General features: G+C 36.9%; 1 protein-coding gene across 3 annotated transcripts in view; it reads right to left on the bottom strand.

Moving 5' to 3' along the window:
* Positions 1 to 27,784, bottom strand: part of SUGCT (succinyl-CoA:glutarate-CoA transferase) — a 750,432-nt gene that overhangs the window by 640,841 nt on the left and 81,807 nt on the right. For all 3 annotated transcript variants that reach the window (XM_053218654.1, XM_027071610.2, XM_053218653.1), the window contains exon 7: positions 7,665 to 7,756. In XM_053218654.1, coding sequence (XP_053074629.1) covers positions 7,665 to 7,756 — 92 coding nt within the window. The remainder of the gene's footprint in view (positions 1 to 7,664; positions 7,757 to 27,784) is intronic.

The raw sequence follows: 27,784 nt of genomic DNA, 5'->3' as shown, positions 1-27,784 counted from the left end.
CTAGAGCACACTGTCTCCCAAAATAAATAAATAAACATTTTTTAAAAAAAGAATATTCCCTGCAGTCTTACAGAAATAGCAAAATAATCAAAAGGAATGAAATGCCCATCAAGAAGAGGCTGCTTAAATAAATTATGGCATATCCGTAGATGTGGACACAATAAAAGGAAGTGTACTGATACAGAATAAGCTCCAAAATATATAAAGTGAAATAAAATACAATACAATACATTTAGTTTGTGTAACCCAAATTGTGAAAATTTAAATTCTAAAGCTTCTAGAAAAAAAACATAGAAGAAAATCTTCCTGACTTAAGGGCAAGTAAAGATTTCTTAAACAGGACATAAAGGACAGTAACAAATAAATGGAAAACATTAATTTGATTTAAAATTAAAAACTTCTCATCAAAAAACATCATTATGATACTAAAAAGGCAAGCCCATAGACAGGGAGAAAATATCAGCAATACGTTTATCTGACAGACACTTGTACCCAGAATACAAAAAGAAATCCTATGAATCAATGAGAAAAAAAAAAAGTAACGCTCCAAAAAAAAACAAACAAAAAAACAGAAAAGATTCTAACACATAGTTCAAAAGATATCCAAATGACCACTAGCAATATGAAAAAATTGTATATCATTACTCATCAGGGAAATGCAAACTCACACCACAATGAGGTACTACAGCATACCCACCAACATGACTATAGCTAAAGAGACTAGCAATGGCAAGAGTTGGTGAAGATAATTAAAACTTCCACTCATTGCTGGCAGAGTATAAACTGGTACCATTCTGGAAAACTGGTAGTCTACTAAAGCTAAATGTATCTCTAACCTATGATCCATCAGTCCCACTCCTAGGTATATATCCAAGACAAAGGAGTGTGAATGTCCAAAAAAAGACATTCAAAAGAATGTTCATGGGAGTTTTATTCATAACAGGCAAAACCTGGAAACAGCTCAGATGTTCATTAATAAAACAGTAGATAAATTGTGATATATTCAACCAGTGAAATACTATATAGCAGTAAAAACATATCAGTAATGCACACAATTGAATGAACCTCAAAACATTATGTTGAGCAAAAGAAGCCAGACATTAAGGTACTCCTTTACAATATGATTCTATTGATAGATGTTTAAGAAATAAAATAGTCCATAGAAGTGAAAACAGTGGTTAGGAGAAGGTGGTATTACAATATTGTATTATTGTAACATTACAATAAATTTGTAAATCATTAAGCCATACCCTCAAGGGGTGCCTGGGTGGCTCACTCGGTTAAGCATGCGACTTTGGCTCAGGTCATGATCTCACAGTTCGTGAGTTGGAGTTCCACATCAGGCTCTCTGCTGTCAGCATGGAGTCTGCTTTGGATCTTCTGTCCCCCTTACTCTCTGCCCCTCCCCTGCTGGCTCTCTCTCTCTCTCTCTCTCTCTCTCTCAAAAATAAACATTAAAAAAATAAACCATACCCTTAAGATTTTTCACTAGTATATATTATACCCCAGCTTTTATGGGATTTTAAAACATCGAGAAAGTATAGTACCAACTGTGTTTCTTCAAAGCTAAGGGAAGACTATTTTGCTTATTTTTTTATTAAAATTTATTAATGTTTATTTATTTTTGAGAGAGAGAGATAGCATGAGCAGGGAAGGGGCAGAGAGAGATGGAGACACAGAATCTGAAGCAGGCTGCAGGCTCTGAGCTGTCAGCACAGAGCCCAATGCGGGGCTCAAACCCACGAACTGGGAGATGTGAGCCGAAGTCAGATGTTCAACTGACTGAAGCACCCAGGTGCCCCTATTTTACTTATCTTTGAACAGAGTTTCTCTGAAAGGATGCAAGGAAAAGTGGTAGCACTGATTGTTTCTGAGGAGGACAAGACAGTCGGATTTACATTGAGGAAAGGAGATTTACACTGTAGACTCTTAAATTTAGGGTGGCAAAGACAAGCCTGGTTTACACCCCAATGTTATTATGTAAAAACCCTCTTCCACTCTTAAAAGAGTCCTGGTTATAGTTAAATTATATGGTCAACATATTCACATGTCTTGTAGATTTAGTATATGAATGTATTACATCTTCAAAATAAAATACAAACTGAATGTAATACAGTGCCTTTGGACAGCACCGTAAGAGCATTTTCTCTTTATGCCATTATTTGTGCTTCCTTGGCTTTCACTTAATTTTTTTTTAATGTTTACTTTTGAGACAGAGACAGAACATGAGCAGGGGAAGGGCAGAGAAAGAGGGAGACACAGAATCTGAAGCAGGATCCAGGCTCCGAGCTGTCAGCACAGAGCCTGATGCAGGGCTTGAACCCACGAACCATGAGATCATGACCTGAGCCAAAGTTGGCCGCTAGACCGACTGAGCCACCCAGGTGCCCCAAGTGCTTCCTTTGGTTTTAAAAGGAAAGATAAATATCTAAGAAGCATTGCTTGTGAACCTCATTTTATCAATCCTGCACACTTGAGACAAACTAATCTGAAGTACAGCTTTCATCACATCATACCCCTTCAAAAACCTCCATAACTCCACTATGAGCAAACAACATCCCAACTTCTTCACTTGAACTTAGACTTTGCAAAGTAGCACCTTCACCACTTTTCTCCCACTCTTCTGAAACCTTAACTCAGCTCTTCCATACCTAGCCCATATATTTGCCCTACATAAGCCTGATTCCATCCTGCTTCTCTGTCTTTATCCACTCTGATCTCCACTACGAACGTCTCCATCCATCTGAATGCTATCCACTTTCCCAGGTGGCCTTCAACTCAAATCTTGCCACTTTCTTCAAGTCCTGCTCTGAGCCACACTTATATTTTACTTCAAGTTAGAGTAAATTCTCTACAACAGATTCCAAGTGAGCCATAAATTGGCTTTTGAAGAATTTATTAGTTACATTTAAAAAAAGAAAACATTTTTAGAGTACCTATTGTTCTGGGCACTAAGACATCAGGTTGAATAAGAGGCTGTCCCCACCCTGGAAGATCTCTCAGAAACAGCTGACAACTGCTCCCATACCAACTGGTCCTCACATATCTGCCATTCTCAGCTGCTTGCAAAGCACTTAATGCACGATCAACATCCCACATACAGACACACACACCCACACACATACACATTTCCCAACCCAGGCCTCTAGGATCATAAAACTCAAAGGCTTTCAAAAGTTGCTTCTCCGGAAGAAAAAGTTAGAGATCCTCTATCTTACAGCTCTCTATATTGTCTGCTACAGAGCATTCCACTTAATTCTATGCATTTTCTATTCTTTTCTAATTTTTCTATAAGTATATGTTGAATCTAGTCAATCAAATTGTTACTTATAGAGTAAGATACTAAACTTATGATATCTAATACAATACTATACACATATGGTAAATACATCATTGTTCATTGACCGATTAAAATAATCCATCTTGATGTTTACGTGTACTATAAATTACAGGTGAATTATTACTCAGAATACATGTTACATATTTATCAGTCATCTACTTTTCAAAATCTCATACTTATTGGTTTTGTTCCCAACCCTTCTCCATATTCCCTATGCATGAAAAAAAAAAAAAGATAGACGGATAGATAGATACCTGTTTTGAGTAATGACTAGTTAGCATACAGCCATGAACATGAAAAAGATAATATGATTTTGTTTGAAGTACAAGATTATAATTTAATCATAATATATAGACCTTAGTAAGTCATTGGCTTCTGTCAGAGGCTATCAAAGAATATCTGCTGCCTACTTTCAGTGCAAAGGGGTTTTTAATAATAATACCTCATATAATGTTTCCAAGTGTTTCTCAAACCATCTCCATCAGAAATATTTGGGGTCATCATTAAATATGCATTAATGATAAGCCCACAAATCAGTATCTCTAAGAGTGGAGATGAGAAAACTACAGATATACCAAGCACTTGCTGACTATTTTTTATACTATCTCACATTACACACAATTTTGTGCTTTTATGTTTTATAAGAGATATTTTATTTGCTTAATCTAATATCTTGAAGATAAAATATGTGAGTATCACTTCGACATGCACTTCACTGAAACACAGAGAAGCTAGGTGATATGTTCAAGGTCACACAGCACAGTGCCAGATATTCATTTATTCATTCATTCGACATGTATTCATTAAGTGCTTACCAAGTGCCAGACTGTTCTAGGCAGAGATACAGCAGTGACCAAGCAAAGACCATGGTCTTATGAGGCTTATTATTCTCTTGGGCACATTTTAGGCAGCCAGTAAACATTACACAAGAGAAATTAGATACAGTCAGGCCTCCAGACTCTTAATCAAATGCTTTCTCCCTACAACGCATGATTGATTCACTAACTGTAACATATCATATCATGTAGCCTGTGTAGGCAAAATGCAAATACAATAAAAATCAAAATTCATTCTTCAGGCAGTATGGAGAGTGGATATAGTGTCAGGGTGTAAGGAGTAAAGGAAATCTGGGTTAAAAGTCTGGCTTTTGCACTTCATATACCATGACAGCACTCTGGACAAGTTATCTAACCATTTAAGCTTTTGTTACAGAATTTATCAATGCCTACCTAGAAGGATTGATGTGAGGATCAAAACCTGTAACAGCGTATGTAAAGCATCAAGCATGGGTCCAGGAAAGTGCAGGCATTGGTTAGCTTTTCCTCCACAATCAAATATGAATCTTATCTGACAACACCACAGCATGCCTAACCTAAAAGGCCAGATTTGAGATCTAATGGAAGTCAACTGTAACTGGTTTGCTTAAATTTCATCATAGAGACTGCTTTCACAAATTTTATCCTACATTCTATACTTAGGTGATACCCCGTTGGGATAAAAAGCGCAATATTATCCTGTTATTTAAAAAAAACATGCAGGGCGCCTGGGTGGCTCAGTCAGTTGAGTGTCCAACTTTGGCTCAGGTCATGATCTCAGGCTTGTGAGTTTGAGCCCTGCATCGGGCTCTGGGCTGACAGCCCAGAGCCTGGAGCCTGCTTCAGATTCTGTATCTCCCTATCTCTGCCCCTTTCCCAGTTGACACTCTGTCTCTCTCTCTCTCTCTCTCAAAAATAATTAAACATTTAAAAAAGAAAAACATGCATTTTGAGGTTTTATTATCATGATGCTAGTCTATATATTAGGAACATCACTTCATTTTCTAGGAAGAATTATATCAGATCATCACTTAAAAAGTGTGTATATATAATAATGTATCTTCTCTTTTTATCAAACTGTTAAGTAATATAATAAGACCCTAAAGACTAAGTTCAGCTACCATGTCCTACCTCTCCAACCTAATTTTCCCCCATCTTTGTCAGCTCACAACAATCCAATGACACTGGCATTCTTTTGGCTCCTCAAACGTACCAGACTCTCCAGCATTTAGACACCAGCATTGGTCACCAGGCTGATGCCTAACTGGGTCGCACCTTATACATCTGGTCCTCAGAGAAGCCTTCCCTGACCAACCATCCCGACAGTGTTAGGCTGCACAGTGTAGGGTGATGTGGTGAAGCCTCAGGACAATGATACATGATAGAGAAGCCTGGGTTCCATTCAGTCATCTGACAAGGTAGATAAAAGTTCACGAGCAATATGATATAACTGGCAATAATGCATCTGCATTGGCTAGTTGAAGATATCAGCCAGAGCTTTTGGAAGTGTTCCTTCCTCTGCCAAGGGTATAAAATATTGCTGACAACAGGGAGTACTATTAAAGGGAACTCCCAATGTGGCCTAATTCTCTCCACTTCTGCTTTTATTCTTTGCTGTCAAAACACATTTTGCAGAGAACTTTGGAAGTACACTATTATAATGGGCTGAGGCACACTGTTGTATATGTTAATAATATATAGAGCCCTTTTTCAGAGTTCTTTTTATTTGTATTTAATGTTTACTTTCTGCTAATGTTTGTTGTCTCCACTTAAGGACTGTGCCCCCCCCGCCCCCCGCCGTTGCTTGCTTTATCACCAGTGCCTGCCAGTTCCCAGCATAGAGAGGGAACATGTGCAATAACCATTCACTGGATCGATTAATTAAGATATAAAGATGTGTCCGTGTGAAAGAAAGAAATACAGTATATGGAAGTTAAGTTTACCTAATACATGTAAAGTACATAAAGTAATGCTGGGCACTTAGTAAGCACTCAATGAATGTTGTCTTTATCTGCTTAGCTAGAACAAAAATCTCCCAAGTAGGATAACAGAAGACAGAACAGCTGTTAGTGACTGACAAATACTAAGGTGGAGCACATGCTGGGTGGTTACCCCTGTCAGAGTATATATCACAGTGCACTAAAGGAACCAGAGTAATGCTTCACAACAACTGTTTTTAAGTTATTTCATTTTAACATGTGAATATACAAATTTAAAAGTCCAAGATCCAGGGCGCCTAGATGACTCAGTCAGTTAAGCGTCTGACTCTTGGTTTCAGCTCAGGTCACAATCTCAAAGTTCATAGAATCAGGCCCTGTGTTGGGCTGCGCTGAGCATGGACCTTGTTTGGGATTCTCTCCCTCCCTCTCTCTCTCTCTCTCTCTCTGCCCTGCCCCCACTCTCTGTCTGTCTCTCTCTCTCTCAAAATAAATACATAAACATTAAAAAAAAAAAAAAGAAAGTCCAAGATCTTTTCACATATTCATTGTTGAGTTCACTACTCTTAAAACAAAACCACCCACGATAATAAAGTCTTGTACACATAAGCACTTCTATGGGATAGAGCAAAGAGATATATCCATCCTCCATTCTCCTGGCGGATAGAAAGAAAACTGGTGCCCTTAAATATTTTAAGAAAAGGCTATACACATTTTTCTTAGACTTGTGAAAATGAAACAGGCAATAAAAGCAACAAATACTTGTATCTCAAGACACTGAAATCCCAACAGCTGCTTTAAAATTAATAAAAAGAAGGAAAGGCAGCAAAAGAAAAGACTCAAGGTCACTCTGCTTCCATTTAACCCAAAACTGCAGGAATATTTCCTAAAGAATTCACTGACTAAAGTGATTCAGGGAAGGAACACCTAACTGGGAAAAGGTTTTAGACCTACCAATCCAATCTGTTTTGGAAATGGATGTCTTTAATTATTTTTATTTATTAGACTTTCACACTTTTTTTTAACTTCCACGCCATTCTTACCGTTTTCTCACAGAGTCCATTTTCTAAGAGCCTTCAAGTCAACCAAACACATTTTAGTCATCTCTACATTTTTTAGGAAATTCCCAACCTATTATTAATAAAGAGGGTTTGTTATAAAATCAAATAATTCTCCCACTGTCAGAACCTAATGTATATAACAAATCAGACACAACTCCACCTGACGCTTTAAGCAACAAATTTTTAAATACATAACCACTTATTAATACTCCAGAAGGAAAAAGAGACCTTCCGCTCTGTACATATGCCAAATGAAGGTACAGTCTAGTCAGCCATTCTACTTGACAGAAGGACTATTCCTAAGTTACATCCGGGTGCCTATACCAAGCTTGAACAATATAATACATGCAGAAAATGTGTTCATCGCTTGATCTGTTGCTTCTTGCTTTTTAAAAAGATTGTTATAAAATTAACTCAAATTTAGGCTTATAGGTTAATGAAGAGGAAAATCCCTTTGGAAGAAACAGGGAGTAAATTTATGAATATTCTAAAGCTAAAGAATGATACCTACCTCAGGCCCTGTGATGTGCATCAGACCAGAAACAGCAGAGGCAACAGCATCATAACCAGCTCGCTGAGACAGTGGACCTGTCTGACCGTACCCTAAGACAAGAATAGACATAGTCAGTAACAAGCCGGGGGAGCAATGGTACAATAATGTGTTAAAAACTCTTTGTATCCAGAAATCTTGCAGCAATTTATTACTATTACAAGGCATATAATAGTATCCCTTGAAAGGAAGCAACAAAAATTATTTATGATCTTATACCCCAAAAGGGTGCAAACTGGAAACTCGAGGTCTGAATCCCACCTGCATGAATGTTCTGTCTGGCCTGAAGAGTGTCCTGGAATGTTTTTACTGAGTTTCCAGCTGTTTAAAAAGCAGGAGATAACACATAAAATGCAAATCTCTGGCTTTTCTTGAAAAATCAGAAAATAAGTTCAAAACTAGGTCCATGCAACAATCAATTAGAGTAAGTAACAGCTCTTCCCTTTACAGAGGGAAATAAAATTCTCCAATTTGCCTTTCCTCCACCAGTCTTACTCCTTTATGCCTAAGCCTAATTCACTCCCAGACTCCAATCATATATGTTATTCTTGTTCTGTACAAGCCAATAATACAAAGTAAAATAAAACAATAAACCAATGTCCCTCTGGAATCTGTTTACATATTTTCTCAGGTATGCAAAAATATATACACAAATGATGATTAAAAACTTTGAACATAAATAATATGATTGCATGACCTAACAGTGTGTTCTAAGATTACAAACAGAAGGTGAAGGTATTATTTTTTTTTCCTCCAGCAAAAATCAAGAGAACACAAGAAATAGTTTCTCCTGCTCTCCTAGGTTCCTAAGTCCTGGCAGTTATTGTTGAATAATAAAGAGTATTTCAGGTGCTACATGAATCTGTCTCCAAATACCATGTTATCAACCAAAGAGTGAACACATGAAAAGCCTTCCAGATCCATAAGCTATTAGCTGAAATTTCCTATATACCTTACTTTAGAAACCCAGAAAGGGGTGCCTCAGGGCCTTTGCTTGCCTCTCCAGTTACCTGGGACATTCTCCCTCCATTTCATTCCATATATCCATATACATCACTCCCTCACATCCTCCAAATCTGCACTCAAATGTCTCCTTACCAGAGAGACCTTCCCCAAAGAACGTTTATGAAAGAGCACTCTCCCTTCTCACTCTTAATCCGCCTTATCTGACTATATTTGTCTTCATAGCACTCATCCCAAGATATATAACATAGCTATATGTTTACTGATTTAGTCTGTCTCCTCCCTACCAAAATGTGTGCTCCAGAATTTTTTTCCATCTGATTCACTGCTGGGTTCACAGCATCCAGAATAGTATTCAATAACATTTATTGAATAAGTGAATACTTGTTACATAAAATACATTAAAAGAAATAATCTATAGCAACTAAATTAATAAAGAAACCAAAGAACTTTTTGTTTTGTTTTGTTTTTTACCAAAATTGCAATCTAGGAGGTGCCTGAATTTTCCTCCTCCCACAGACACACCAAATGCACAGCTCCACGTGGACTAATTCCCTCTGAGAGAAATCCAGAATTAGTTGTTTGACTCCTACATGGTGTAATGGAGAAAATACCCACATCTGAATGGGCAGGAAAGGCTGAGTCACACTCCTGCCATAAACTCCACTCCTGGCACAGCACCATCCAATCAAGAGGAAACTCCCAGCTCCAACTTCTCCTTCAGGAGTAAAAGGTTTGGGCCACATATCAGGTGTCCCAACTTTTAAGGCTCCCACCTGAGGGAAAGGCCCCCAAAGCACCTCGCTCTGAGATCCAGCAGGACTAAAGCAGAACTAAAGCAAACAAAACCGAGTCAATGACAGGTGCATAAACACTAACCACAAGCTATCTTCCCAGGGATCAGCACAGAGGGAGCAGGCAAAAACGTCCATCTCCCAGCTTTTCCCTACAAATGGTCTCACTGCATAATTTATAAGCTACCACCTGAGGATTTGGACTGTAATCAACATATATCTAGGTGCTGACTGCAATTCTACCTGGAATTCAAAAGAGCTAGTGGTTCATACTCCAATAATAACACCAGGTCACCAGCATCTCTCTGGAAAGAGCTTCTACACATGTCTGGCACCCAGGCTTTTGTAACTATTGCCCAAGGGATGGGCCCCCAGATCACCTGACTCTGACAGCCAATGTGGGTTTACATTCACAAGTCCCACAGTGCTATACCTGCTATAAAGAAGCAGTTTTTAAACAGGCAAACTTTGGGGCGCCTGGGTGGCTCAGTCAGTTGCGCATCTGACTTCAGCTCAGGTCACGATCTCACGGTCCGTGAGTTCGAGCCCCGCGTCGGGCTCTGGGCTGATGGCTCAGAGCCTGGAGCCTGCTTCCGATTCTGTGTCTCCCTCTCTCTCTGCCCCTCCCCCGTTCATGCTCTGTCTCTGTCTCAAAAATTAATAAACGTTAAAAAAAAATTTTTTTTAATAAATAAATAAATAAATAAATAAACAGGCAAACTCCATGGCTATACATCAGGCTCAGCACAGAAAGAGAGCACAAAAACACCTATCTCCCAGTTTCTCCACAGAAGGAGTTTGAATGCATACTTTCTCAGGTGTTGTCTGAGGACCAGCTTCTAATAAACCTACATGTACGTGTTAACTGCTATCTTCCCTTTGGGGACACTGATGGATCTTGGCACACACTCAACCAGCAAAAGACATGAAGAACAAACACAATGGCTTGGGCAATCATAAAGATTTGAGAGGAAACTTGGAGCTCAGGCCAGGGTGATTAATGAGGTTTGTCTCCTATACAAAACTGGTCTCAAGACTGAGAGAGGTGGCTGTTTTAGCTAATATATAGAAACCAACACAGAGAATCGAGGAAAACGAAGAAACAGGAATATGTTCCAAACAAAAGAACACGGTAAATCCCCACAAACTGACCTGAAGGAAATGGAAATTACTTTTCTGACAGAGAGTTTGAAATAACAATCATAAAGGCAAGATCAGAAGAGCAATGCATGGTCAAAGTGAGAACTTCACAGGAAAGTAATGCATGACCAAAGTGAAAATTTGGACAAAGAGAGAGAAAACATTTAAAAGTACCACAGAAATCATAGAGCTGAAGAACACAATAACTAAAGTGAAAAATTTGGTAGACGCATTCAACCACAGACTAGATCAGCTGGAAGAAAAGATCAGAGAATTAGAAGACAGGCAGTGGAATACATCCAATCAGAGGAACAAAAAGGAAAATGAGTGAAAATAGCTTATGGGCTTATGGGACATCATCAAAAAGACCAATATACATATTATAGAGGTCCCAGAAGAAGAAGAGAGGCAGAGGAAGAGGCAAAAGTTTACTTAAAGATATAGTGCCCAAAAACTTCCCTTATCTGAAAGAAAAAACATGATATCCAGATCCAGGTAGCCCAAAAATACCAAAAAAGATGAATCTAAAGAGACTCACACCCAGACACATTATAATTAAATTGTCAAAACTTACTGCCAAAGGGAGAACCTTAAAACCATCAAGAGAAAAGCAACTTGTTGCAGATAAGAGAACTGTCATAAGACTAACAGTAGATTTTACAAAAACTATGCAGGCCAGAAGGGAGTAAAATGAGATATTCAAAGTGCTGAAATAAAAAAATTGCCAGCCAAGGACACTCTATTCAATAAAGCTGCCTTTCAGAATTGAAGGAGTAATAAAGAATTTCCCAGATGAACAAAAGCTGGAGGAATTTATCCCCACTAGACCAGCCTTGCAAGGTATGAAAACAAAAGAGTGCTAACTGGTTACATTAAATTTATCAAAGTATGACACTTTGGTAAATATATAGCTAAATTCAGAAAACTCTAATGTTGTAATGGTGGTGGGTAAGTCACTTATATAACTGTAATATAAAAGTTAAAAGACAAAAGTATTAAGAACTCCCATAACTACAGTAATTTCTTTTTTTTTTTTTAGGTTGTAGGTTTTTATTTTATTGTATATATAATTTCTTGTCAGATTGGTTTCCATACAACACCCAGTGCTCATCCCAATAGGTGCCCTCCTCAATGCCCATTACCCACTTTTCCCTCTCCCTCACTGCCCATCAACCCTCAGTTTGTTCTCAGTATTTAAGAGTCTATTATGGTTTGCCTCCTTCTCTCTCTGTAACTTTTTTTTTCCCCCTGCCCCTCCTCCCTGGTCTTCTATTAAGTTTCTCAGGATAAGAGTGAAAACATATGGTATCTGTCTTTCTCTGCCTGACTTATAGTAATTTCTAAATAGATACATAATATAAAAAAATATAAACTGTGACATCAAAACATTAAAATGTCAGGAAAGAATATAAAAATGTTTGTATACATCTAAATTAGGTTGTTATCAACTTATAATAGACTGCTATAATTACAAGATGTTTATGTAAGCCTCATGGTAACAGAAAGCAAAAACCTATAACAGCTACACAAAAAAGAAAGAAATCTAAGCATAACACCACAGAAAATCATCAAATCATAAAAGAAGAAAACAAAAGAGAAAGGAAGAAACAAAGCAATTACAAAACAACCAGACAGCAATTAACAAAATGACACAGTTAAGTCCTTACCAATCAATAATTACTTTAATACAAATGCACTAAGTTCTCTAATCAAAAGACACAGAGTAGCTAAATAGATTAAAAAAAAAAAAGACCCAACTATATGCTGCCTACTAAAGACTTCCTTAAACTTTAAGCACACAGATTGAAAATGAAAATATAGAAAAAATATTCTATGCAAATGAAACCAAAAGAAAGCAAGGGTAGCTATAGTTATATCAAGTAAAATAAACTTTAAGCCAAAGACTCTAATAAGAGATAAACAAGGGTATTGTGTAATGATTAAAAAAAAGTCAATCCAACGGGAGGATATAACACTTGTAAATATTTATGTACATGCTTCTAAACAACCAATGGGTCAAAGAAGAAATCAAAAGATAAATAAACATCTTGAGACAAATAAAAATGCAAATACAACTTAACAAAACTTGTAATATATAATATATAAGCAGTTCTAAGAGGGAAGTTTACAGTGATAAATGCCTACATTGAGAAAAAGGAAAGATCTCAGATAAACAACCTAATTTCACACCTCAAGGACTAGGAAAAGAAGAACAAACTAAGCCCAAAATTAGCAGACAGAAGGAAATAACCAAAATCAGAACAGCTAGAGACTAAAAAGATAACAGAAAAGATCAATGAAACTAACATCTCTTTTTTTTTAAATATAAACAAAATAGACAATCTTTAGTTAGAATAACCAAGGGAAAAAAAGAGACAGAACTGAAATAAATAAAATCAGAAATGAAAGAGAAGTTACAATGATGCCACAGAAATACAAAGGACACAAGAGACTATTATTAACAATTATACAACAACAAATTGGACAACCTATATATTGGACAACTGCCAAAATCTAAAAGAGGAGGGCTTCAAAACTCATTTTACAAGGCCACTATTATCCTGACACCAAAACCAACAAGGACACTAAAGAAAAGAAAATTACAGGCTAATAACCCTGATCAACATAGATGTAAAAATCTCAACAAAAATTAGCAAACTGAATCCAACAGAACATTTTAAATACACCATGATCAAGTGGAATTTATTCCAGGAATGCAAGGATGGTTCAACATCCACAAATCAGTCAATGTGATACATCACATCAACAAAATGAAGGATAAAAATCATATGATCATGTAAATAGATACAGATAAAGCATCTGACAAAATTCAACATCCATTTATCATAAAAGTTCTCAACAAATTGAGTATACAGGGAATGTACCACAACCTAATAAAGGACATATATGACAAAACCAGAGTTAACACCATACTAAATGGTGAAAAGTTATCAGCTTTCCCTCTAAAATCAGGAACAAGAAAATAGTACCCACTCTCACCACTTCTATTCAACATAGTATTTGAGGACCTAGCCAGAGTAATTAAGCAAATTAATTGAAGAAAAAAAAAGTGCATCCAAAGCAGAAAGGAAAAGTAAAATTGTCTGTGAATGATACAATCTTACATATAGAAAACCCTTAAGACTCCACCAAAAACTGTGAAAATAAACAAATTTAATAAAATTTCAGGCTACAAACTCAATATACAAAAATCTGCTGCATTTCTATACACTAACAACAAATTATATGAAAGAGAAATTAAGAAAACAACCCTATTTACAACAGTATCAAAACAATAAAACATTTGTAATATATTAACCAAAAAGATAAAAGATCTGTACGCTGAAAATTATAGACATTAATGAAAGAAACTGAAGAAGACACATTAAATGGACAGATTCCCCAAGCTCTTGGACTGAAAGAATTAACATTGTTAAAATGTCAGTGTTACCCGAAGCCACCTACAGATTCAACACAATCTGTATCAAAATCCCAATGGCACTTTTTATGAAATTAAAAAAATAATACTATAATTTATATGAAACCAGAAAAGACCCTAAATAGCCAAAGCTATTGTGAGCAATAAGAACAAAGCTGGAAACACCACATTTCTTGATTTCAAAATATATTAAAAGCTACAGTAATCAAAACAGTACATGGTACTGGCATAAAAACAGACAAATAGACCAATGGAACTGAATACAGAGCCCCCCAAAAACCACAAATATATGGTCAACTAATCTTTGACAAGAGTACCAAGAACACACAATGCTAATTGACATTCTGTTCAATAAGTGGTGCTGGGGGGAAAAAAATATATATATATATATGCAATAAATATAAATATAAATATAAATATAAATATATATATCTCCACATGCAAAAGAATGAAATGTATCCCTATATTACACTATACACAAAAATCAACTCAAAATGGTTTAAATACTTAACTGTAATATCTGAAATCATAAAAGTTCTAGAAGAAAACATAAGGAGAAAACTTCTTCACATTGCCCTTGGCAATAATTTTTTGGATATGACACCGAAAACATAGGCTAAAATAGACAAATGGAATTACATTAAACTAAAAAGCTTCTGCAAAGCACAGGGAACAATCAGAAATGAAAAGTCTATCTACAGAATAGGAGAAAGTATTTGCAAACCATGCAACCTGATAAGGTGTTAATATCCAAAATTTATATGGAACTCATGCAACCAAATAGAAAAAAAAAACCCAAATAATCTGATTTAAAAATGAACAAAGGACCTGAATAAACATTTTTCCAAAGAAGACATAACAAGAGACCAATAGGTACATGAAAGATGCTCAACTTCATTAATCATCAGGGAAATGCAAATCAAACCCACAATGAGATATCACCACACACTTGTTAGGATGGCTATTATCAAAAAGACAAGAGATGACAAATGTTGGCAAGGTTCTAGAAAAAAAAAAAAGGAACCCTTGAGCACTATTGGTAGGAATGTAAGTTGGTATAGCTATTATGGAAAACATTATGAAAATTCCTCAGAAAAATAAATTAATAATAGAACTCCATATGATACCACTTCTGGGTATATATTCAAAGGAAATGAAATCAGTATCTCAAGAAGGTATGTGGACTCTCATATTCAGTGCAGCATTATTCACAATAGCAAAGATATGGAAACACATTGTGCATTTTGAATATATACAATTTTGTCAATTATTTCTCATTTAGCTTGGGAAAAAAGAAAAAAAAAGATGGATATGTAAAACAAAATCTCCAGATAAAATTATCACTTAGTATTAAGAAATTAAAGTGGTTCAAGATTAAGTTATATTTATCAGTACCGATGACAGAAAAGATGTCACAACAGGTATCTCCTATATGCCTTATTATGGAAAGTTTCACATAAATAAAAGTTGGAAGAATCATATAATAAATCCATTAGCAACTTCCATAATTATTTATTCATAGACAATCTTCTTTCCATTGCACTTATTTTTCAGCTAAAACTATTATATGAAGAACAAAGTAAAAACCATAAAAAGTCTTGACTCAGGTAAAAACTATTCACACAAAATCCTAGACTCTGCCATGCTGCTGTTCCAGTTTCAGAAACAAAACTTGTAAATTCTGAACTGTTACTTTTTAAATCTTTAGAAAAGCAAAAATGGGATATGAAGGGAATATAATGGGAAATAAAGCATAAGGCAATATTTCTCCAGAAATACAAAAATTAATACCAAGCGTTAGGAGTGAATTTATATTCCAGGGCAGTTAATTTACAACTGTAAAGGGCGCTCTAGACCAGCCTTCCAGTATTCCACACAATAGTTTTTAAACAGCTGGTATCTCCAACATAAAACAGGCCCCCCGGAGCAGAGAAAAGCTCCACCATAAGAAAGGAACGTTGAGGCGCTTGGGTGGCTTGGTTGGTTAAGCATCTGACTCTTGATTTCAGCTCAGGTCATGATCTCAGGGTCATGGGATCGAGCGATGCATCAGGCTCCAAGCTGGGCTCCACACTGAGCTTAGAGCCTGCTTAAGATTCTCTTTCTCATGGGGTGCCTGGGTGGCTCAGTCAGTTAAGCGTCCAACTGCAGCTCAGGTCACGATCTCACGGTCCGTGAGTTCGAGCCCCGTGTTGGGCTCTGGGCTGATGGCTCAGAGCCTGGAGCCTGCTTCCCATTCTGTGTCTCCCTCTCTCTCTGCCCCTTCCCCGTTCATGCTCTGTCTCTCTCTGTCTCAAAAGTAAATAAACGTTAAAAAAAGATTCTCTTTCTCCCTCTCGCTCTGTCCCCACCCTCTCTCTCTCCAAAAAAGTTAAATAAAAATTAAAATTAAAAAAAACCTGTTAGCTCAACAGGAAGTCAAACAGGAAGTCAAGAGAAGAAATTAAGTTTCAGTCCACTCTCAGGTGCTCAAGAATTAGGAGTCCAAATCCCTCAAATCAATCAAGGCCCATCAGCACAACTCTATATGGAGTCTTCTAAATAAAGGCCTGCAGGAAAATATGCTCAGAAAAACAAACAACAGGCTAAATAAAAGTGCACCAAAATAGTGGCCTTGTGATACAAATTTTCTTGTTCAGTTTACAACAAAGAGGAAGCACAAATACCAAATTACTTTAAATTACAACTTCCAAGTACTTTTTTTTTTCATCTAACTTCTTTTAACTATTTTTTTCTGTGAGCGCAGAGGCCAACATGCAGCTTGAACTCACAAACCATGAGATCATGCCCGGAGCCAAAACCAAGAGTTGGACACTTAACCACCTGAACCACCCAGGTGCCCCCAAGTACTTCTTTTAAAGAGAGATGTAGTTGCTCTCATGGAGACAGTAGGGCATACTGAGTCAGAAGATGAGTTTTCAGGACTGAAAAAAAACATGGATCCACATTATAGTTCTGCCAACTACTAAATCGTCAGCAATTTATTTGATCTTCCTGAGCCTCAATGTCCTCATCTGTAAAATGGCAATATTCACACTTATCTCATAGATTTCTTATGAGGATTTTATTTGATAAGACAGCATAAGCAAAGTGTATTTTACATCAAGGGCTAAATACACTTCATTAATAAATATGCCTTAATCAGTATACTAATAATGCAGTAGCTTACCCTTTCCACAACATGTTGAGAATAACAAAAAGAAAACTACCTTGAGGTATGTTGAAATGATGACAATAAATATTCTAAGCATTGCAATTACGTTATTTAATAATACATAAAAATTGAAAATTTTTGTACTTGAAAGCTTGCATATGTTCGTTTTGGAGAAGAAGCGGACAATAATAAAATATATATATTTTGTAATACTGACGAGGGTCAGGAGCAGAAAAATGTTCACCTTTAGCCCAGAAGGCTGACCTATAGCCTGCGTAGTGCCGACAAGGATCAAACATGCGCTGGTTGCTACATTTATCTTAAAGGGTCTCATGACTGCCTGTACATCCCACTGATAGTTAATATCGAACTGAACGATAAGTATGAGGGAAATCGTGTAAAGGTAGTTTTATGAGTAGAAATTTGAAGAAGACAGTTATGATCTAATATGCCTGGTATGTCCTCTCACCATTAAGCACTAAGCATATAATCACCAGCTTCATACAGCAAAAAGGGGGGTCTTTCTGTCCCCAGGTCCTGTCCCTGTGCTACTTAAATAAATTTCGTAAGTTGCACCGTACAACCTCTCAAGAACTCTTTCTTGACCATTGCACTTGATCAGCCTGCAACAATATGAGTCAAAAATTATTCCACCTTTTCATCCTACACTTAACCTTAACTATCTGAATACTGACTACCAGGACTATTAACCAATATTTCTGACAATAAATATAAAGGGTTTTGTTGTTGTTGTTGTTGTTGTTGTTGTTGTTGTTGTTGTTTTTTCTTTTTTTTATTTTTTTATGAAATTTATTGTCAAATTGGTTTCCATACAACACCCAGTGCTCATCCCAAAAGGTGCCCTCCTCAATACCCATCACCCACCCTCCCTTCCCTCCCACCCCCCAAAAGGGTTTTTTTTTTATTTTTTTTAACATTTATTTATTTTTGAGAGACAGAGAAGAGCACAAGCAGGGGAGGGATAGAGAGAGAGAGGGAGATACAGAATCTGAAGCAGGCTCCAGACTCTGAGCTGTTTTAAAGCTGGGAACTGATATTATCAAATAGTATTTTGTAAAGATTACTCTGTTGGCAACGTGAAGATTGATTTATTAATAATTTATTAAAAGGCTGAAAAAATGATAAGCCTGGGATCCAGATAGTTCTTTTTAATTTTATTTTAGCTTACAATTCCAAAATAAGTCTAATCAAAACCTAAACTAAAGAGAAGAAATCTAAGCATGTCAGTTTTATTGCATATTCAAGTAATGAGGTGAGGAAAATTAAGGAGGTTATGGAAAATCAGAGAGGAACGCCACACATTCATTCATTCTTTCTCTCGCTTTCTTTCTTCTCTCTCTCTCTCTCTCTTTCCCTCTCTCTCTGTCTCTCTCTCTCCCTCTCTCTCCTCTCTGTCTCTCTTCTCCCACCCCTTAACTTCATTCACATTCATTTTAAGGAGCAACCTCGCCATCTTGTGGCTTTTATGAACATTGACCATAAAGCAAAACACATTTCCAGACCTACAAGCAAAACTGTGAGGAAAAGAAACTTAAAGGGAAAAGATTTCTTCTTTTAATATTTGTCCTGAATACCACATGATCTGGTCTGCCCGCTCCTGGCTTCACCATTTTTCTTCTTAATTATATCTGTGTTTTCCCTTTGTCCTTAACTTACGAGCACTTAGAAAGCAGGAGCTCCCACGGGTGCTTTTGTTTTCTATAACTCCTATGACACCTCCCACAGTGCTCAACACGCTATCAAAGTTAACCTTTTGAAGGTCAAACACCCCCTCTGACAAACTGGCAAGAAGTTAGAACTCCTCCCCAGAAGAAAACAACAAAACATTTCAAACCCCGTTCATGCACCCCTAGTGAAGAGGCAGGTTAAAGGACCCTCTGCAAGTTACCATTGCTTGCATCTATCTACTCCAGGCCCACGGCACCTGCATCATCAGTATAACTCTCCTGCTGGGGATCAGTTCAAGGACAGCTATGAGGCTTCCCAGCAACTATGAGCTCCAGCATGCGGCTTTGGCCTGATAATAAAAAGAAAAGGGGGGAACAAAACACAGCATCTCTCATCATTAGCCTCCTGCTCTGGTCTCTCTCCCTCATGCTTGCCTCTTGTGTTCCTGGTGATCTTCCTAAAATCTAAATCAGTGTGTCCTACTTTCCTGCCTAAAGCTTTCTAGAGGCTTTCCAAACCATCTAGAGTAAATCCAAACTCTTCATGTCCGTGTCTTAGTTCTTGCCTGCTCTCTGGACTAATCTCATCAGTTTTCCCACTGCCCTCTACCTTGAGTCCCCCTGTTATTCTTACTGTTCTCTGAATACACCCACAGCTTATTTCCATCCTGGAGATCTTGCACTGCCGAGAATGTTCTTTCTTCCAGTCTTCCCATGCCAGGCTACTACTGATTATGTCATCCTGAACATACCCTCATCAAAAAGGCCTTCCCTAACTACCCAATCTAAAATAGACTTCTAGGAACTCCCTAGCACTTTATCATATTTTCAGTCTCTCTAAAGTACTTATCACTATCTGATGTTTAATTTTTTACATGAATATATATCTCCCCTCTAGAATGTTAGCCCCATGAGAACTGTGACCAAAGTGAATATTCTCTGTGATTCCTTCAGCACCTAGGTTAATGTCTACCAGTATCTCAGTAAATGTGTGTTAAACAAATGAATGAATATAAATAAATAAGCTAGGGAAATAAAAATAACACTTATCTTACTACTGGCTATAACACAAAGATTAAATTGTACCTCCTCTAGTAATACCTGAAATAACCTGTTTGGGGCTTGGGGAAAGGAACAGTGTGGGAAGGTCCAGGCAAACTAAATTTCCCAGGTTCAACCACTGACATTCCCCAAGAGTCCATACATATTTGGCCCCCTCTCTTATTCTCAGTGTTCTAATGAATTTCATCCATACCGTGGCCTCAAACAAGATACTGGCAACACCCTATCTAGAATAATAATGACGATTTATCAAGTTACTATGTAGTAGACACTGATAGATTTTTGTCCATTAGAATCACTTAATTCACATAAGACCCTTATGAGTTAGGTACCATTATCACTTTTTTACAATTATAAAATCTGAGGCTTAAAAGGTTAAGTGACCCATCCAAGGTCATACAGATAAGAAGTAGCAGAACTAAGATTTTAACCCAAGTCTGAATCCTTATACACAAAGATGTTTGCTTGTGTGTGTACAGACATCTCCACCAAAAAATCGAAGGCACCACAAGTTTAAAGATGCCCTAAACAGAAAGTATTACCCCAGCACATTCACCCTCAAGATCACCAATCCAGACTGGGAGACCACTTTTGTTTCACTGAGTGAAACTTCACCCATACATTTACACAACTCCAAAACCTAAAAGTCATCCTGGACTCTTTCAGTTCCTGCCCATGTCCAATTGGTCACTAATTCCTTATTTGATCTGTTAAGTAACTCTCAAACCATCTAAGTCCTTATACATTGCAATAGCTTACTTACTGGTCCCCCTGTCTCAGTTTGTTCTTCACATGGCTACAAAGATCTTTCAAATACGTAATTCTGATCATTTCTTTCATTAAAATTTTTTAATGTTTTATTTATTTTTGAGAGAGAGAGAGAGAGCATAAGTGGGGTAGGGGCAGAGAGAGAGGGAGGCACAGAATCTGAAGCAGGCTCCAGGCTCTGAGCTGTCAGCACAGAGCCCGACACAGGACTCAAACTCATGAACCACGAGATCACGACCAGAGCCGAAGTCCAATGCTAACTGACTGAGCCCCCAGGTGCCCCTTAAATTCTTATTAAGTTGCCTATAGTATAAAAATTACTTAGTATGACCAACTGAGTCTTTTGTGACCTAGCCTCTAACTACCCCATACATCGTATCTCCTGTCACTCCTCCAAAACAACTCATATTCAGTATAGCTGCTCTCCAAATATGCAAGGCTCTTTCATTAACTCTGGGCTTCTCTCTGTACATGCATTTTACTTGTGATCCCCACCTCCCCCATCTGTCTAGGAAATATAAACCTCCTCAAGATACAGACCTAGTCAATAATGGCTATTATGGACAATAAAGAAGGAGGTTTCAAAGAGGACTACTATCTATCCTGTTGATAAATTCAAAACAAAAGAGGAGTATGTTTAAAGTTAATACTATGGCTATTATCTAGATAGTTAATACTACTATTCCAGCAGCTACAGAAACTCCAACAATATATTATTTACCAAAGAAGATTAGAAGGCAATAAAATATTTTATAGCAAATAATGTAATCCTTAAAAACGTATATTAATACAGTTGGTCAACTGCACAGGTTTGAACTGTGCACGTCTACTTACATGCAAATTTCTTCCAAAAATACAGCACAGTACCATAAATATATTTTCTCTTCATTACAATTTTTTTAAGTTTATTTATTTATTTTGAAAGAGAGAAAGAGCACAAGTAGGGGAGGAATAGAGAGAGAGGCAGACAGAGAGAATCCCAAGCAGGCTCTGCACTGCCAGCGCAGAGCCAGATGCAGGGCTCAAACTCACTAACTGAACCATAAGATCATGACATGAGCTGAATCAAGAGTTGGATGCTTAACCCACTGAGCCACCTACGCACCCCTTATGATTTTAATAAAATTTTCTTTTCTATAGCTTGCTTTATTTAAAAGTACAGTATATAATACACACAACATACAAAATATGTGCTAACCTATTGTTTATGTTATTGATAAGGCTTCCAGGCAACAGTAATTAGGCTATTAGTAGTTAAGTTTTGGATGTCAAATGTTATACACAGATTTTCAACTGCATGGGGGGGAGGGGAGTCAACAGCCCTAACCCCCACATTTTCAAGGGTCAACTGTATCTGAACTTTGTTTCTTTCTTTGCTCATTTTCTCATGTACAAAATGTTTCTGAATTAAAATGATAGATTATGAACTAATAATTGATTTTATTTTTAAAGGATATTAATTTTCTTATCTGTCCACTGAAAAGGCCTAGAACCAAAGACTAACCCAGTGGCAATGAGCATTCTTAGTATCCAGACTGTGGTCTCTAAATGCCATTTCCTACTAAAAGGAACTAGGATTCATGGAGAAATGGTTGATCTCAGGATAGAGCAGGAAACATACAAAATTTATCTAGAATATCTTGTTTGGCCAGAAATCAAGGATCCTATCAAAGACTACTGGTCATGTCAAAAAAATATGCAGATGCCAACTTGAACTGGCCTGCAATGACCAAAGATGAGACGATTTTGAGTATGAATCAAAATAATAGCTGCAATGGACTGAAACGCATCAAATATGGCAAATTTTGAGAATTCATAATGATATTTTTTTTAAATCATCAGTCACCCTTGGAGGATAATAGGGAATAAATTTGTTATTATGACAATTGGTGAATAAAAGGAAAGAATTTACATCTGTGTTGCCTTTGCTTGTCAAATACTAATCCCATAGTTGATGAGAGGATATTCTTTTATGGAAATTTCCCAACCAATATATGAAGAAGGACTGGCAAAATTAGGATATTATCATTTCATAATTCCTAATGAATTAACGGATGTAGGCAATCATCATCAATGGCTTCTAACATCACAAAGAGAGCAAAAGCCAGCCCTTATATGCCTCCTAATGGAACTACACATCACCTTCTGTGAAATACCCTTCTATTTAATGTTTATTTATTTATTTTGAGAGAGAGAGAGAGAGAGTGCAAGCAGAGGAAGGGCAGAGAGAGAGGGAGGGAGAGAATCCCAAGCAGGCCCCATGTTGTCAGCACAGAGTTCGACATGGGACCTGATCCCATGAACCATGAGATCACGACTGAACCAAAATCAGAAGTCCAACACTTAACCAACAGACCCACTCAGGAGCCCCTCTATGAAATATCCTTAACAAAAAAAAAAAAATCAAACCAAAATCTGAGCAAACCTGCAGATGCCAATTTTTTAAAGAACAACAACAAAATTAAACACATGGGCACCAAGATAAATAAACTGATATTTTAAACAAATAAGTTGTGGGGCACCTAGGTGGCTCAGTTGAGCCAAAGTGTCTGACTTTGACTCAGGTCATAATCTCATGGTTTGTGAGTTCCAGCCCCATGTGGGGCTGTGTGCTGAGAGCTCAGAGCCCGGAACCTGCTTTGGATTCTGTGTGTGTGTGTGTGTGTCTGCCTTTCCCTGCTCATGCTTTTTCACTCTTAAAAATAAATAAACATTTAAAAATTTAAAAAAAAAAAGTTGCAGGAAAAACAAGATTGAGGAGGAACTATCAAATTAAAGAAGATTTAAGAAACATATCAATCAGTTGCAGTGACTAGACTTCATTTGGATGCCAGTTCAAAATTAACAAACTATAAAGAGAAAGAGGGAGGGAATTGGGAAAATTGGAACACCTACTGAATATTTAATAATATTAAGGAATTATAGTCCCTTTTTTATTTACATGTGATGACACTGAGTGTTGATGCTTTAAAAATAACCCTTTTTTTGGATATATTCTGAGGTATTTAGAAATGAAATGATATAAAATCTGAGATGTGTTCTTAAATAATCAGGGGAGAGAGAATATGTGGGATTATAGACAAAATAAGATTGGTCATAAAGAGATTATGGGTGTACCTCAAGAGCCATTATACTCTTCTGTCTACTTTCCTGTAACTTTAAATTTTTCTACAATAAAATGTCAAAAAATCAATTGTCAATGATAGGAAAATTTCATTTTGTATGCCTGAAAGTTCACCAAGGCATATTTGAGCTGAATGGGTCTGGGGCAAAAATTATGGCTTTACAAATGAGAAAACTGAGGCCTACAGAAATTAACTGACTTGCCCAAAGTCATAAAGCCTATCAACAGCAAAACTAGAACGAACACTCAAGTTTTCAGTTTCCCAATCGGGTTCTCCTTCATCTAAACAGGAGAGTTTTATTCTATTCTGAAGAATCTTCTTGGCCACTTTCTATTTTATACAATTAATCCAATAATAATAGTTAACATGTACAGAGCACTTGCTATGTGCCAGGAACTGTGCTGGTGCTCTGTACATGTTTAAGTCTCATGAAACCTACATGAGGTATTTTAATTACCGTTGAGAAAAATGAAATTTTGAGAGACTAAGTGCCTTACCCGAAGTCACACAGCTGCTTACTGTGATTCTATATATAATTATCAAACTGTTGACATTCATTACTGTGTAACCACTTTTACAAAATATTTCCATGAGTATCAAAAGCGCACACATTGTTCAAAGACCAGAAATTTGATATATTAATCACTAGGTTTGTTCCCTCAATAATCTTTGAAATTAGACTCCTCACTCTCTATCACAGGGAGGCATCAAAACTGGGTAACTAACTGTACAGCACCCAAGCATCTGAAATATAATACTAATAAGCATATGTTCCTAGTCAGAAAGGGTAAGTGAATTTGTAAGTTAAGCAGTATTCTGCAATGTGGCTAAAGCATACTAAGCAAAATAAAAAATAAAAAACAGCTTACACTGATGATACATGTCTTTATCACAGAATTACCACTTTGCTTTACAATACACAATTTTATGACGTTAATATAAAAGTATGTGTGTTCAAGAATTGTTTCTTATGCAGACATTTCATTTTCCCCAACTAGTTAACATAACAATAAGCACACAGTAAGTACTTAATAAACATTTGTCACCCAACTGGTGCATATTTTTGTATTTTATACTATTTCATGCATGCCTATGATATTCTTCACATAAACTATCAAATGTTTTTATTTTTATTTTTTAATATAATTTATTGGCTAATTGGCTAACATGCAGTGTGTAAGGTAAGTGTGTTCTTGGTTTTTGGGGTAGATTCCCATGGTTCATTGCTTACATACAACATCCAGTGCTTATCCCAACAAGCCTCCTCAATGCCCATCACCCATTTGCCCCCTCTCCTTCACACACACCCCCATCCATCCTCAGTTTGTTCTCTGCATTTAAGAGTCTCTTATGGTTAGCCTCCCTCCCTCTCTGTTTGTAACTATTTTTTTCAAATGTTTTTATAGGATTGACAGGAGTTAGGGATAACTGGGTATCAAGATACAATCCTGTCTATAATATACACAATGTTTTTTTATGGAAAAGAGATCAAAACTCTTCAATAATTCCATCATCCAACAGGAATCTACAGTTTCAAAGACTGTCATGATCATGTCAGTGCATCATGCTAAAAGTGACTTAACTACACCTCAATCACGTGCATACACACACACACACACACACACACACACACACACACAAATTATCCTAAATTCCTTAAGACTTATTCAAGTAGGGAGGGAAAAACACTATTACAAACCAAATTTAAATAATGAAAATAGGGGCGCCTGGGTGGCTCAGTCAGTTAAGTGTCCGACTTCGGCTCAGGTCATGATCTCATGGTTCGTGAGTTCGAGGCCCGCGTCGGGCTCTGTGCTAACAGCTCAGAGCCTGGAGCCTGTTTCAGATTCTGTGTCTCCCTCTCTCTCTCTCTGACCCTCCCCCGTTCATGCTCTGTCTCTCTCTGTCTCAAAAGTAAATAAACGTTAAAAAATTTTTTTTAAATAATGAAAATAAATTGCAGAATTTGTCCTGAAATTAAGAATCCAAATATATTTTCACGGGATCTATTTTAAAGAAACTATATTAGTAGTTACATCCATATCCCAAGAGTCAATATTTTCTATTAGACAAATACAGTTCACATTCTGACAAATGCCCATAAAAATCATTAAAGAACAAACAGAATGACTATTGCTATATATATTCTTCATTTTCAGGTACAAAATCAAATTTTAAACGTCAGAAAGATAAAACACACCCTATGAGCTGAAAAGAAAATAAAAATTGAGCCAGACTCTCACGTAAAACCAACTCCCTATAGCTAGATTCCCACACCCCAAACAGCAGCACTACGTCAGACTGTGAAAGAACATTCTAGGCAAAGACCATAAAAATGTTCATTACTGACCTCTTTTGAGAGACTAAACATCATCTCAAATTAAATCCAGATAAACAGATAACTCGATTGAGTAACAAATTAACAAGAATCACCTTTAGCCTTCGTTCATTGCCAAGAAAAAAATATTCAATTAAGTACAGTCTACATCTTTATTTAATAGAGATCAATGAGGGAAAAAAAGGATAACAGTAACCCAAGTAAGAAAGATATCAAATAAAATCCGGTAATCCTTGAACTGCCCAAAATCGCAAATAATTAAAGTCTTTCCAAAAGTACAGACTTCTGGGTAACCAATGTTTCCAAAATAAGCAAATACACATAGTATTATATGTGTATACAATAAATCCAAAAGCAGGAAAATAACATGAAATAAAGAGGAATAGTATAACATGTAATGACACTGGTGAAAATAATCATTTGTAAAATAAGCTGACGGAAGCTTTTAAAAGTTTGCAGTTATGAAGACGTCTAGTGCTTAGATCTTGGTTTGTAAATACCATTCTCCACTCAGTGGAATCAGGGCTCCTTGGAGAAATGGTCAGTTCCAGGACTGGGACAGGGCAGGAGTGGGGGGGACACAAAACAGGATAAACCTAGACCATCTCATGCCAAAACTTCAGAAAGTGCTCAAAAGATGGTGAGCACATATCAAAAGAATACAGAGGACATCTTGAAGGTGTTCCCAGTGGCCAAATCTGGGGCATTCTGAGCACCAAAATATATAGTGAGAATAAAGGATTGGAACTGATCGAATAAAATATGAATTCAAGAGTCAACCCCGATATAAGTAAATAAAGGAAAGGGAAAGCTCTTCCTTACTGTAGAAAGTCAACTAATAAATGTAGAAGGAATGGTAGAATTAGAAAATCACTAACATCATCATAACAATGGTAAACTCAAGTAAGAACTATCAATATATGACAAAAGTAGTGGATGGTAGCTTAAGCAAATACCAGAATATTTACAAAGTCTCAAAGTATACTGTCCCTCACCCATTACAACATCTCCCTTTAACTGTAAAAGAGAAAACAATAACTTTACCCTGTAGAAACTACCACCTAAACCCAATGGTCAAAATTACATTGCTAGTAATAGACTAATCAAAAGCATGTTCCTCCTAGGGGCGCCTGGGTGGCTCAGTCGGTTAAGCGGCCGACTTCGGCTCAGGTCACGATCTCACAGTCCGTGAGTTCGAGCCCCGTGTCAGGCTCTGTGCTGACTGCTCAGAGCCTGGAGCCTGTTTCAGATTCTGTGTCTCCCTCTCTCTCTGACCCTCCCCCGTTCATGCTCTGTCTCTCTCTGTCTCAAAAATAAATAAACGTTAAAAAAAAAATTAAAAAAAAAAAAAAGCATGTTCCTCCTAAATACTGAGAATAAACTGGGGGGGCGGGTGGTGGACAAGAGGGGAAAGTGGGTGATGGGCATTGAGGAGGGAACCTGTTGGGATGAGCACTGGGTGTTGTATGGAAACCAGTTTGACAATAAATTTCATATTTAAAAAAAAAGAAACCAATTTGACAATAAATTTCATATTAAAAAAAAAAAAAAAAAAAAGCATGTGCCTCCTGACAATGCACTGAGAACTTAGCATCCCTTCTGTGGCATGA

The sequence above is a fragment of the Acinonyx jubatus genome, chromosome A2, assembly GCF_027475565.1.
Source record: "Acinonyx jubatus isolate Ajub_Pintada_27869175 chromosome A2, VMU_Ajub_asm_v1.0, whole genome shotgun sequence".
NCBI lineage: Eukaryota > Metazoa > Chordata > Mammalia > Carnivora > Felidae > Acinonyx > Acinonyx jubatus.
This window is presented reverse-complemented; position numbering and strand designations above follow the sequence as displayed.